General features: G+C 39.6%; 2 protein-coding genes across 5 annotated transcripts; both read right to left on the minus strand.

Annotated features, from left to right (window-relative positions):
* Window positions 1-690: 690 nt before the first annotated feature.
* On the minus strand, window positions 691-3,115 carry LOC137955538 (transcription factor TGAL1-like). Of its 4 annotated transcripts, XM_068802528.1 has the most exons (9): window positions 3,087-3,115; window positions 2,808-2,984; window positions 2,593-2,670; window positions 2,440-2,499; window positions 2,222-2,299; window positions 2,045-2,102; window positions 1,556-1,827; window positions 1,122-1,367; window positions 691-891 (listed from the first exon to the last, which is right to left on the minus strand). In XM_068802528.1, the coding sequence occupies exons 2-9, from the start codon at window positions 2,901-2,903 to the stop codon at window positions 745-747; spliced, it is 1,035 nt and encodes a 344-aa protein (XP_068658629.1). In that variant the 5' UTR covers window positions 2,904-2,984; window positions 3,087-3,115; the 3' UTR covers window positions 691-744. The 4 variants fall into 4 exon arrangements, with proteins under 4 accessions (XP_068658629.1, XP_068658630.1, XP_068658628.1 ...); XM_068802529.1 differs by lacking the exon at window positions 3,087-3,115 and having other exon boundaries at window positions 2,805-2,894; XM_068802527.1 differs by lacking the exon at window positions 3,087-3,115 and having other exon boundaries at window positions 2,593-2,647; window positions 2,794-2,876.
* Window positions 3,116-4,853: 1,738 nt separating this feature from the next.
* Window positions 4,854-5,872, minus strand: LOC137955059 (protein PLANT CADMIUM RESISTANCE 7-like). The gene is made up of 4 exons (XM_068801932.1): window positions 5,572-5,872; window positions 5,389-5,460; window positions 5,099-5,293; window positions 4,854-4,957 (listed from the first exon to the last, which is right to left on the minus strand). Exons 1-4 carry the CDS (start codon window positions 5,870-5,872, stop codon window positions 4,854-4,856), a joined length of 672 nt encoding a protein of 223 aa, XP_068658033.1.
* Between the last annotated feature and the right edge of the window lie 8,056 nt (window positions 5,873-13,928).

Genomic DNA, 13,928 nt, shown 5'->3' on the forward strand with positions numbered 1-13,928 from the left:
TCGTGTTTATCTTCGACTAGGAATTGTTATTATCATTGAGATTTGAGTCTCATATCAGAAACTGATCAAAATATTAATCTCAAATCCTAACAGGGCCAAACAACCATGGGAGTTCAAAACAAAAACAAGTGAAGAACAGACGAAGTACGCATTTGTAGATGCTCATTGGACTTCTAATTCTTAACACTTCAGTGTCGAGAGAGAGATCATACAGCTTGCATCCCAGTATATGTTTTATAACAATAATGGAAATAAACATGATTCTTGTATTCGTCCTTCTACACGCCTTCTTTGATTACTGAAGCTCAAAACAGATCCCTTTGAGGTGTTATTTCAGAGCCATTAATTACATACAATATTGGAGATTTCTCCGACCTTTGCATCTAAGTAATCTATTTCTCAAATGAAACCGTCGGCATCTTTAGCAAGAATTAAATTCCCTTGTTAAACGGGGTTAGACCAGAAAGAGGAGAATTTAGTGCTTTAGCCAGGTCTCTCGGCACCAGAAGAGGATTTGGATGCAGAACGAACAAACAGAAGCTAAAATGGAGAACTTCCAATGATACAGCAACAAGTATTGATAAAAATATATTAAAATCCATGGTCATCAATGGCTACGGTGCCAGTATGATAGAGCAATCGAACCAGACCAAATTGCACGCAATTGAAAATGTAACTCCTGTTGAAACAATCAATATTATAGGTTACCACATGCATGAGGGTCTGAAGCTAGTTAGAAGCATTTCATTCCCTTGGGCGGGCCAACCAGAGGGAACTGAGTGCCCGCAAGCGTGAGAAGTAGTCACCAATTGCAAGGAGGGCTCGGGCTGCTTGCCGCGTGGTCAGTATCCTATGCATTTGCTGCAATGTCTGCTGCCTCAACAGATCAGCCTACACTCTCGCCAGAAATTACATGTTAAACACCGACATCAAACAATATTGCTTGGGGTTCATACATATTAGAATTTTGGGAAAACCTCTTCAACTAATGAACTCAAGATCTTTGTACTTATTAAACCAGCTCCCAAACTACTGGTTGCAACGGGAATCCCGTGATAATCTTACTCAAGAACGAGATCAACCGGGGAGCTCAAGTGAAGTAGATGGTTTTAGTTCTGTACCTGGCGAAGAAAGTCCTCCAATTTGCCTAGCTTGCTCATTGCAATTGCCATCTGACCCATATAATCGGCAACAATGCCTGAACTGCTAGGGCCTAAAGACCCAGAAGCAAGGGTCTCTGCAAGAGACTGTTGCAGGGCCTCCATCCCCAGTGACAAAGCATCTTCAGCTTGCTGAGAAGACTGTTGCAGATTACATATGCCCACTAGCTGTTGATCTGTTAATGGTTCAAGTTGGTTGGCCAGTAGCTGCAGTTCAGAGTCGCCCCATTTAAAACCAATAGAACTTCACTTCATTTTGCTATGGTAGATTTTTCTTTCTGGGATACAAATGCAATCTTATATCGAGATTTAAGAAACATCAAGCGCTCACCAGGATTAACAGAACTGGAAAGGAGCAGAACGAAGAAAATTACTGATGGAGAGAAACCAGTCACCTTGAGAAGTTCAGAGGATCGGAAGCCACCCAACCACATGAAGCATCGCTCTGCAGGTGTCTTCCACATGCCCGATAGCATGTGGAATACATCTGATTTTGCAGCAATGCTCTTGAGTTTGAAAATCTCGTCATAGTGTGCCAGGACTCCATCGACCAGAAGGCGAAGCTCAGTATCACCCACTCGAGAATCGATCGCTGATCTGAGATCAGTAATTTGCCGTTGATGCTCCTCTAGCCACCGAGCATACTCTATATCAAAAGCCATGCCTCCTAAAAATTCGTAAAAAAAAAAAGAAGATGATCAGAACAATTTCGAGCTCCAAGCAACGAGAACTCTATCTTAATGTTGTCTTCCCCAAGAAAAAGGCCAAAGAATCCAGTCTCTAGCCAGAGATTCATTTTAAGTTAATTTACCAAGTCTTAGCTTCTGGTGTCTCGCAACAATGAAATCACTAACAAGAAGCAATTATACACATAAGGCACACACCATTCAATCCTGCTGAATGAGCTTGATCTCCAGAACATCCACTGGAGATAAAAATACCCTGCATCACAGATTATAATCCATAACCCAAAGGAGCTCTCGTTGGGATCAAATAGATCAAGAAGTAGGAAATCATACTAACAGCAAGGTATCTCGTTCGGGATCATTGATCAAATATACCTGTTGCCTTGCTCGTTGAAGCTCTTGTTCAAGTTGGGCCAACTTCAAGCGGCTACTTTCAAGCTGATAAACATATGCCTATCCCACAAATTAAAAGAGGCTATCAATAATCCAAACACCTCAAGCAAAAGCAAGAAATGAAAAGACAGAGTGAAGTAACATTGCCCTGGGACTAAGGAAATAGAGATTATAGTTCTACACCAACTAAATCATCTCACTTTCTTCCTCAAACGACTCTTCCTTGCTGCTTCACGGTTCTGGGCAAGCCTCCGAAGAGTCTGTAATTATTGATCAAAGGATGAAATGAGCTTTCAAAGAGAGAGGTAGAAGAATAACCAAGTTTTTTCAGGTGGATAGGATCGGGTTATTACTTTTTGATCCCCTGGTCTTTCTTTTGGCCTATCGATGGAATCCAAAGACGGAAGACTGCCATTTTGAACACCTCCATACTGAAACGAGCAGAAAATGATACAAGTAATAACCCAACAAATAATTCTATAATAAATGATAATACTGATCATTGTAATGAAGAACAGTTGGCCGTAGAGAGAAGCGAAAATAAAACCGAAAACATCATCCTCACCACCAAAATTTGGTTCCTCTCGTCTGTGTCGATGTCCGTTGAAGTATCTGTCCTGGGACTAGTTGGAACCATGCCCGAGTCTCCCCAGCTCTCAAACATACCCACAACCGGGCCTGCAGTTCTCTTCAGGAAACTGAACTGGCTCGATTCTACCACGGATACGTCCGAGCAATTGATGTTCTACCAACAGAGAGAGCACTTAGAATCAGATGCTCGGATTTGACAACCATTGGATACATGTTCAAGAAGACGCGCGCTAAGAAAGAGGCGGCGACGTTTTACCGTATTTAAGCCCCCAAAATGTAGTGGCGGAGACGTATCAAACTCGACGCAGGTGGACTTGGACCCAGGAAGGGAACCTTGACACGTCGGTGAAGAAAACGAGCCTAAGGAAATGGAAATAAATAACCGTAGCAGTGATGGGTAGAGGCTTAGAAACAGGAAAAACTAACAAACCGATAAAGAAATTTTAAACATGTAATACTTCGGCTCAAGGTGGCAGCATTCTGTAATTGAAAATCCTGTTCGAGCTCGGAGAGGCTGCGGCCACCGCCATCCGCGCTCCTTCACAAAAGCACAAAGCCGTAAAAGAAACTCTCAGATCAAAGGGTGCATTTATGCTTAAATGAATGAAAGACCAGATAAAAGCACTCTCGACACTCAGATATAAAAGAGAGAGTAAAGAGAAAAAATACCGAAAGAAGCTAGAATACATTGGAAAAAAAGAAGAAGACGACTCAAAGCACTGCATCTCTACATTAAGAGCTGTTTTTGCATCCTCGGCGCTTCTGGGAAGAAGTGAGAGCATCAGAGCTTTTTCAACCAGTAAGAAGAAGGTGGTCGTAACACCAGCCAAGAAAGAAGACAGACTTTCGATCGTTTTCGGGTAGATGGCGTATCGGTACGGCCGCAGCTCTCTCTCTCTCTCTCAGAGAGTCTCAGGCGATGACTCTGCGGCATCTCTCTCCTCGACCTCGTCAGTTTTAATAAGTTGGTTTTTAATATCTCTGATACGTCTGGTAGCAGGATTTCAGTTTCCCAAAGCAGGTATTTGTTTATTAGTTTTTTCTTTTTGCTTCAGTTCGCTCTCGCTCTGCGTTCGCCTGAGCACTGAAGTCTCTGTACTGGGTAGTGAGGTAAGACGAGAGACGATGATGGAAACACAGGCCTTGCTTGGAAGGAACATCTTGCAGAACCCCCCTAAATGCCGCAATTTATCCACGCTGCGTTATCCTCCACTGCTTACGTCCCTCGACAGTAATCAACTCAATCCAGCCCGATCTAACCTTATTCTCTTTGAACCAGACCGATCTAATTAGTACAAACCTGACCACACTCCATGCAATCTAAATATTTTAGATGATTATGTTTGCTTATGATCAGATCTTCCTATTAATTTTGAAAAAAAATCTTTAATTAGCTGCTTTGATACGACAAAACACTATATCAATCTTCAGATCATGATCAACGATTATCTCAACCGTCCTATCAATAATAATCTCAGTCATTTTAATGGGTTACGAACCGGAGTCTGGTGTGGCAATGGCGAGCCCAATGGCGAATGGGTTCATAGAAAAAACGAGGGAACTTAAATTTGACGAAAACACCCACCGAAGGCAATTCTATTCACTTCGAGACTCGAGATTTGGAGCTTTCCATAAAAAGGATGGGCGCCCGGGGGATGTTCCGCTGCCGCCTACTGTCTCGTTTCGGACAAAAATGGAAAATAAAATACTGTCAGGATGCTCTTCCTTTCTCTCTTTCCTGGACCCAATCACGATGACAGAGTATCCTTTGATGTGATCGTTTGATGGGGTTTTTTTTTTTTTTGGTTTGCATCATTAGATTTCTATGTTTTGAATCGGATTTTTCAGGGTCCTTTCTGAACAGAATATATACGATTGTCAGTTTTCTGGAGATCGATCTGATCTGTGTTTCTACTTGTTCCCACGAAGAGTTATCATCTTTGATTATTACTCAAGCAATTGATGTTTCTACGAAGAATTGATGACAAACCGATTATTAATCTGCCCTGCTTCGGTGCAGAACTCAGAAGAGTGGCTTTGGATAGTTCATGGTTTGGTTCATCGGAGGTGCCGTGGAGATGGTCTGCTGTCGACTCTGGAGTGTCTTGTCCACATTTCCACGCCAGCCTGCAAGAACCCAGGCCATCATCGTCGTCCTTGTTACGTACGGTTGATTGCATTGAAGCCATTAATGAGGAGGGATTTTCTTCAAACTACTAGATGGAAGTAAGGAGACGACTCTGTTACTGTTAAACAAGTGCGACTTACCCAGTGCAGGATTTATACCCCTGTTGTTGAGTTCTCTGTATTCTTGGCAGAGAGCGCACCACTCAAAGAGAGAATGAGTCAGCCAATCCGGCGCCGGAGCTTCCACCAGACCGAAGGCTCTTCTCAACTTTCTTCGATAACCACGGGACAACATGCATGGTGTCACTGCATAGATGATTCCACTGGTCGCACAAGCTGCAGATCCATCGCGTTAGAAATTTAGGATACGAAGAAGAAATCCGCTCGATCGAGTAACAAAAAATGGGTGTTTAAATGATTCCACTACTCACTGCTGTTACCGTTGTCGAGGATCTCAGCGATCTGCCCGAATGTCACGCATGGAAAGAAGGCCGTCGCGAGAGCTGCAAAACGATTTCACCCAGATATCTTTTTTTCTGAATAACGTTCTGAATAATGAAAGGAAGATGGACGATATATGGTAGATAGTAGTGTTGAGTGTTGAAGAAGAGCACCATTGGTGGGATCTTCCATGCAGTCGAAGAGACCGGTGGTCCAAGGCATCGTACCGGCAACAGCACCGCCAGCCATTTGTTGCACCGGCGTTGAAATGGACATCGCCGGGGTGTGGGTAGGGATGCCATTTGCAACAGTTGGTTGTGGCAACACCACTGGAGAAACCAGTGTTGGATCCGTCCCTGCATTATGGAGATAGTTATTGGGGCCATAATTCGCGGGTGGATGGGAGAACCCATATTGAGGAGGTGGTGTCGACGGGTATGTGTACGGTGGAGGCTGAAGAACAGGACCTGCCATCGTAGTGCTTTGCGTGCCTTAAGTCGGCCTTCTTGCACTGTGACAGAGAAGAAGACTCAATATTTAAGCGTGAATTAATCATTTTATGGTAGCTTGTTACACCCACTTGCAGCTTTAAGAAGACTTTCTTTTTTTTTTATTTCTCCGCTCTGCAAGCGGAAAATGGCTGGCGCCATTAATGATTATCCTCTTAAGCTCAGATTCGAAGAGAATAAGCTTGTTCTGTGGACTAATTTTTTCAGCGATCAATGTTTCTGTAGATGTCAACTGTGCGACATTGCAACTTGCCATCGGTCAACCCAAAGCTGGCATTAAGGTCAACGTGTTCTTCCTCGCCGGCCGGCCTGGTCGAGTTTACGATCCGCATCCCGCGCCGAAAAGACCGGTGTGCGCACGTATTTGACAATTTGCCACTGATGGTTTTAGCGATATGAAGCCGTGAAGGTTCAAACTAGATCCAAACTTGTGGTTGGTTCCAAGATCCATTTACACGTTTAGCAATAATTTATAGTTTTATTTAATTTAAATTTTAAAACCTAAATAAAAAAATTATAATTATTGTATAAATATGTTGATTTAGTTTACCTTAGTCGTTTAATTAAGTATTTTTTTAATAATAACTAGGTTATTATTATTCAGACTTATTGAAGGTACTATTAAATTAATATAAAAATAAATAATATACAATAGTTTAACCATTTTAAATTTTAAATTTAAAACCCAAATAACAAGATTATAATTATTTTATACATATGTTGATTTAAATTATCTTAGTCATTTAATTAAGTAATTTTTTTAATAATAACTAGGTTATTATTATTCAGACTTATTGAAAGAGTTACTACTATTAAATTAACATAAAACTAAATAATATACAATATTTTAACCATTTTATGAAATAATTATTTATAATTAAGTTAAACGTAATCTTAAATGTATAATTATTATATCATGTTAACTAAGTTAATTTGGATCAACTATATATTTAAATTATTTTTAGTAAATTTAAATATTAAGTTATTATTAGTATTAAAAAATAAAAGAAAAAGAGTACATAATTACCTAGAGGAGTACATAATATGAAAAAGAAGAGTACATTTAATTACCTACTCATGAATAACCCCAACCCTAATCCTCTAATCTTAACCCTAACCCTAATCCTAATCCTCTAACCCTAACCCTAAATCGCAAACTCTAATCTTGACCCTAATATTTTGATCTTAAACTATAAACTCTAACCCTAATTGTTAAACACTAACACTAATCCTAAACCCTATCCTAACTCGAATCTTAATTCTAACCCTAAACCCTAACCGTGATTGGAAAAGGTCTTCTTATTGGGTTTCTGATGCCGATTATGTTGGGTACAAGATGGACATACGTTCTATGTTAGGCTATTGTTGTTTTGTTGGAGGCAACCTGGTAAGATGGAGAAGTAGGAAATAGATAGTTGTGGCTAAGTCCAGTGTCGAGGCTGAGTATCGAGCAATGACTCATAGAGTTAGTGAGCTTATGTGGATGAAGTTTGTATTTATTGAGGTTGGTTTTATGTTACCTGACCCTATGGTTATAAAATATGACAACTAGGCAATCGTTTTTATTGTCAGCAACCTTGTATTCCATGAGGAAATGAAACATGTAGAGGTTAACAGTCACTTCGTTAGAGATACACTTATGCAGGGGAAGGTGGTAATAACTTATGTAGACTTTTCAGGCCAATTGAGAGATATATTTACTAATCTATTGGGAAAGCGTGAACATGTATCCATTAGTGATAAGTTGAGATTGTTTGATATCTACTCTCCAGCTTAAGATGGAGTGTTAAAATACAAGTCTATGGGTATTTTTGATTATTTTCCACATTTTCACATTACATTTTTCTCATATAGTATGGTTATTAGATAGAGAATGTCTTATTTTATCTCTAATTAAATTTTTATTCAATTTAGACATGTATTTTATGAAATATGTAATTTGAGTATTAAGGTGTATTTTTATCCTTTTATAAATTTTTATTTAAACCCTAATTATAAAGAAGGTCGACGGGCTTTTCTGGCTTGGATTCCAAGGTAGCAAAGTTGCTCATCTTCCAGAACTCTTTTTGCTCTTTTTTCTTTCCCCCAAATCACATATTTTCTTCAATTATCTACATGAACAACAATTATGGAGGTCTTTCTCATCTTTAATTGTAGCTCATGATATACTAATTTCAGTTATTACCATACCTACATTAATGGCTTCTCAAAGAGTCCACTTTAAGCTCTCTAAAGGGTGTGTTATTTGCATTTTATGGTGCGTGGGACAATGGACTGCATCTTCTGTCCTACTAACATAAATGCCATGATTGGTAAAGAGCAAGCAATTGGACATGAAGGCATGCATTAGTCTGATTGAAAAAAGAAAAAGGGTGTTTTTGTAATTTTTTATCTCCCTAGCAAGTGCCTCAGAGAGGGCAGTAGTATCGAGGTAAGTATCTTCTCTCTGATGTTAGCCGTCTATCCTCTGATATTATTATACGTAGAGGCCACTGAGAAGAGGCTACTCTTGTTCGGCTTCCAAATAATCCTGTTAGGGATATGGTCGTGGATCACCATTGGCTCGAGAGTAGAGTGTATGAAGAAATGTTGTTTTTATTAAACAATTTTGTGCTAAAAGATAATATAATAACTAATTTATTAATTGTAAGTGTAGTTGGGTGTTTTCTTAATTTTAATGTCAAATTTATTTTATTCATAAATTTTGGAAGAGAAGAAGTCAATCAACTCGACACTCAGATTCCAACACTGTAAAATTTATACATATTTGAGTTTGGTTTTAGGGTTTTTATTTTCAAGACTAGCTACGCATATTCTCTAAGGTTGTGTTTGGAACAAAGAAAGTGGAGAGAAAACAAAGAAAGAGAAAATAAAGAGACAGAAAAGAGAAAAAGGTTCTTTTCTCTTGTTTGTGTGCCCATGGAAAATGAGAGAGAAAATGGATGATAAATATAGTTTTTCTAGTTTGAATACATGTGGAAAATGAAAAGAAAAAGGAAATTAATAAATTTTAAAATTTTTTATATTAAAATTTTCTCTCAAATTTCGATTTCATTTTTTTTTCTCTCCAAATTCCTCCATTTTGTGAGAGAAAATTTATTAACTAAGAGAGAAAGTAATTTTCTCTTTTATTTTCTTTTCTCTAAATGATTCTTTGTTGCCAAACAACAAGATATAACTTTCTCTCTCATTTTTGTTTGTTTTCTTTTCTTTTCTGTAGATTCCAAACAAACCATAAAGGTGAGTGGGACTAAGGAACATGTAAGTGAAAAGTTTAAAGAAACATATAAAGCCATAAAGCTTATTATGTATCAAGAGCTTGAAACCTAGAACTGGTTTGTATCTATATTTTAAGTTTATGTTTTTTTTACTAAACCTTATCTAATTTTAATTTTATAAGACGATGTGTTTGCAAATTTATGTAAGATCAAAGCTCATGGCGAAAAATACAAGGAACAATTTGGTATCACACAAGAGTTACACTAATTTTTATAGTGGTTCATAGCCAAAATTCAGGTGGCTATATCACTTCCGAATTATTTTCGCCTTAGAATTAAATCACAATATTCAACAAGCCAAATACATCTACGACAAAAGACCATAAGGGCCAAATTAAAAAACTGCCCACATACTTGGTCACAACAACCCATTTACACAATACACCTTCACACATGTTATAGTGCACTAAACTCTCTAGTCTAGACCCATACTTGGGATTTCACAACAACAAACCAGGTAATGTAAGCCTAGACTTACAAATGGACATTTTAGCAACTAGCTAGGGTCTTTAGCTTGGACCCACATTAGGGATTTCAGTTCCATAACTCAACCACTACAACATTCTCAAAGAGTTGAGTTGATAGGAGGTCTTATTGTCACAAGGATAGAACAATTTGACGCAAGGGCTACTTGCTCACACTTAAGCTCATATACAATGTATCTCAATAGGTTAATTTCAAAAATTACAAGCATAAGTCAAAGAAACAACTACTCCTGTTACGATATCTTGCATTGTATTTTAGATAGAATTTCTGATTATAATGGTTGTAATATTTGTAAAAAGGGTATTTAGAGTAGGCTTAATGGGTTGGGGGCATTGTATTGGGCCCATTGGCTAGTTTGTAATAATCTCTAAAACCTAAGCTTAAATAGCTAATGAAGAGAGAGAAAGGCACGAGAGTATTTCAGAGAGACTGTTCATCTTCTCCAGCACCGTCGTCTTCGCCGAGAGACCAGAGAGCTCGTCGCTCTCCGTCTGAACTGTCCCGTAAGTCCCGTGAGGTGGTGGTGGTTCTATCCACTGTCGTAAGAGCCGAGAGCTCTCGCTATGTCGTCAGCCTTCGTTCGACAAATGTCGCTTTCGTTCTCGAGAAACCAGAGCATAAACTCTAGTCGTAGCTAATCAGTGGTCTTGCTTTACCATCGGGAATCTTTGCTAACATCGTATCAGAGCTCGCTCCATCCGAAGAGTTTCTGCCCGACGAACGTCTATCTGACGAGCTGTTTCTGACGACTCAGAGTTCAACAGAGCTCTTGGGGGTGGTCGAAAAACAACATCCGAGCTCAAAGGAGTGGTCAGAATTCTCTATTCTAGCGACGAGGAGTGTCCCTCGCCGGAAAGGAGAACGAACAGGTTAGTTTTTTTTTCGACGTCTGCCAGCACTGTTTTCCTAAGTTTGGAATGAAATTATTTGCATAAGTTTATTTTTGAAATTTTCAGAAACTGTGGGGTAGATTTGGAATTTTTGAAAATGTGGGGGCAGATCTAGTAATTCTGAAAGGGTGGGGGTAGATCTGAAAATTTTGAAAATGTGAGAACAGATTTGGAATTTTTGAAATTATGGGTATAGATTTGGAATTTGTTGGCAACCATAGGGGCAAATCTGGATTTTTCAGCGGGATGGTATTTCTAAAAATCTCAGGAAAATTTTGATCTTATCTTGTCAACAGACAAGTTAGATTTTGCTCATATTCGGTTCATGGGTTACAACTACAACTCTTGGGAATTTCAGTTATGGTTATTTGTCATGGGAAAAGATTTATGGGGTCATATTGATCGGAGTGATCTGACACCTCTCAATACTGAAACGTTGTCAAAATGGACTACCATGGATGCTAGAGTCATGACCTGGATATTTGGATCTATTGAGCCTCATCTAGTCTGTAATCTGAGGCCCTACAAAACTGCAGCTGATATGAGGATTACCTCCACAAGGTTTATCACCAAACCAGCACGTTGCATCGATTTCAAGTAGAATATGAAATGATAAATTTCACACAAGGAGACCGTTTCATTGAAGAATATTTTTTGGGCTTCCAAAATCTCTGCAGTACAAGCAGTATATGAGACCAATAAATAGGACCAATTCTTGATGAAGCTACGACCAGAATTTAAGATTGCTCGATCACATCTGATGAATCGTCATCCAATGCCGTCATTGCATGCCTATTTGAGTGAATTTCTGAGGTAAGAGCAGCGCCTTGCTACTCAGGCCGGGATGGAACATCGAGTCCAGACTGATATCTTGGCTCCAGTGGCTTATGTAGCACAAGGGAAAAATAAGGGTCGGGACATGAGTTTTGTTCAGCGCTTCCACTGCAAGGTATATGGTCACTTTGCTCGGGAATGCTCCAAAAATTCTTGTAACTACTGCAAGAAGATGGGTCATCTCATCGTAGCTTGCCCTACTCGCCCTGAAAAGAAGAAGAATACAACTTATTATGCCACCATTGATACTTTTAGTTCTGCAACATTGCCGACTACCGTCCCAATCACTACATTTCTGATTTCTCAAGCACCTGCGAGTTCGACCTCTCTCACTGCTGAAATGGTACAACAGATAATCATATCTGCTTTTTATACTTTTGGTATATCAGGTAAGCAGAAAATCTCTACTCAGCCATGGTATTTTGATTCTGGTGCCTCTAACCACATGACCAACAATGTAGTGTCTCTTTCTAATGTCAGATAGTGTGATGGAAACCTTCACATCAACATTGCTGATGGCAGCTCTTTGCCTATCAGTGTTGTTGGTGATCTCTCTCTTTCTTTAGTTAATGTCTTTGTGTCTCCTGACCTATCGACAAACCTTCTGTCTGTTGGTCAACTGGTTGATAAAAATTGTAATGTTCGGTTTTCTCGCTCTAGCTATGTTGTGTAGGATCAAGCGTCGGGGAAGGTGATCACGAAGGGGTCTAAAGTGGCAACTATTTCCACTTAAAGTCTTTTTATCCACCTTTATTCCACGTTCTCCTATACTTTCTATTGCATGTAATGTTGTTGGCTCTAGCACTAAGATGTGGCATAGACGTCTAGGCCACTCAAACTCGAATGTCTTTCGTACATTGTTTAACTTGGGTTTATTAGGCAATCAAGACCACACTTCTCTTAATACTTATTTTGATTGTTCATCATGCAAACTTGGCAAAAGTAAAGTACTACTATTTCCTCATCATGCCTCGCATGCCTACCACCACTTTGACCTTATTCATAGTGATGTCTAGGGAATTTCTCCTGTTGTCTCGCATGCACAAAATAAGTACTTTGTCACCTTTATTGACGGTTTTAGTCGGTTTACCTGGGTCTACTTCTTACGGGCTAAGTCTGAAGTTTTTATCATTTTTAAGAGGTTTCTTACACTTATTGGAACACAATTCTCTGCTCACATTAAAGTACTACGCTCTGACTCTAGTAGTGAGTACATATCGACTGAATTCCATGAATTTATTTAAAGCAAAGGTATTATCTCTTAGCGTTCTTGTCCCTTGACACTGCAACAAAATGGCGTTGCTGAGTGAAAACATTGTCACCTTCTTGATATGGTCTACACCTTTCTCATTGAATCATCCGTTCCTCCTCTGTTTTGGTGTGAAGCACTCTCTACCTCCGTTCATTTAATCAACCACCAGCCCTCGCTTACCCTGCATCATGTCTCTCCATTTGTTAAATTATTTGGTTATTCTTTGACTTACACTGGTCTTCAGGCCTTTGGTTGTGTTTGTTTTGTGCATCTACCTGATCATGAATGACATAAACTAACAACCCAATCAGTTATGTGTGCATTCCTTAGGTATGTCGTTTCTCAAAAGGGCTATGTTAGCTATGATCCCCAGGCGAGTTGTGTCCGTGTTTCTCAGAATCTGGTCTTCTTTGAAAATCAATATTTCTTTCTCTCTCGAGTTACCTTTTGCTCCTGATCCTCCCTCTGCTGCTGCTCCCGATCCTCCCTCTGTTGCTGCTCCCATCACTCTTCGTAGATCCACGCGTCGTTCTTACCCTCCTGCCAGGTATGGTTTTCCCTTCCCTGTATCATTTGCAGCTACTTTATCTTCTATTTCCATTCTCTCTGGCTATAACCAGGTTATGGCACATGAGTGTTGGCAAAAGGCAATGCAAACAGAACTACAAGCGCTAGAGGAAAATCACACTTAGGACATTGTTACTTGCCCTCCTATTCGCCCTCTTTAGAGTAACTTGGTATTCTCTGTCAAGTTGCGTTCAGATTGATCGTTGGATAGGTACAAAGCCCGCCTTGTAGCCCTAGGGAACAAGCAGGTATTTGCGATTGATTATGAGGAAACATTTGCGCCGGTTGCCAAGATGACCATTGTCCGTACTATATTAGCCATTGCAGCCTCTCAATCCTGGATGCTGCATCAGATAGATGTAAAAAATGTCTTTCTCCACGATGACCTCCAGGAAGATGTATACATGAAGCTCCCCTCGGGTATGACTCCCTCCTTTCCTGATCAGGTTTGCAAGCTTCGTCATCCTCTATATGAACTTAAGCAAACCCCCTGGGATTGGTTTGAGAAGTTTTGTGGAACACTCATTCTCCACTGGTTTACACAAAGTTCGTATGATTCATCTTTATTTTATCATAAGTCTGCTGCAGGCATAGTCATTCTCCTGGTTTATGTGGACAACAATATCATTTTTGGCACTGACTATGGACTGATTACCAAGCTGCAGCAGGTGTTACATGCCACCTTTCATATGAAGGATCTTGGACAACTCACGT

This window comes from Aristolochia californica, unplaced genomic scaffold (assembly GCF_029961685.1).
Source record: "Aristolochia californica isolate CCGP_79_NKW_82.1479 unplaced genomic scaffold, dmAriCali1.0.hap1 SCAF_2, whole genome shotgun sequence".
NCBI lineage: Eukaryota > Viridiplantae > Streptophyta > Magnoliopsida > Piperales > Aristolochiaceae > Aristolochia > Aristolochia californica.

Bases quoted from the DNA above. Each gene is read 5' to 3' on its own strand.
- LOC137955538 (XM_068802528.1), bottom strand. From the start codon at position 2,903: ATGTTTGAGAGCTGGGGAGACTCGGGCATGGTTCCAACTAGTCCCAGG. The intron at 2,103-2,221 runs GTATATTTGATC...TCTGTGATGCAG, and splicing joins TTCAACGAGCAAGGCAACAG to GGTATTTTTATCTCCAGTGG. The intron at 1,828-2,044 runs GTGTGTGCCTTA...ACGAATTTTTAG, and splicing joins TCATTCAGCAGGATTGAATG to GAGGCATGGCTTTTGATATA.
- LOC137955059 (XM_068801932.1), bottom strand. From the start codon at position 5,872: ATGGCAGGTCCTGTTCTTCAGCCTCCACCGTACACATACCCGTCGACA. The intron at 5,461-5,571 runs GTGCTCTTCTTC...ATCGTTTTGCAG, and splicing joins CATGGAAGATCCCACCAATG to CTCTCGCGACGGCCTTCTTT. The intron at 4,958-5,098 runs GTAAGTCGCACT...GGGTTCTTGCAG, and splicing joins GGGTATAAATCCTGCACTGG to GCTGGCGTGGAAATGTGGAC.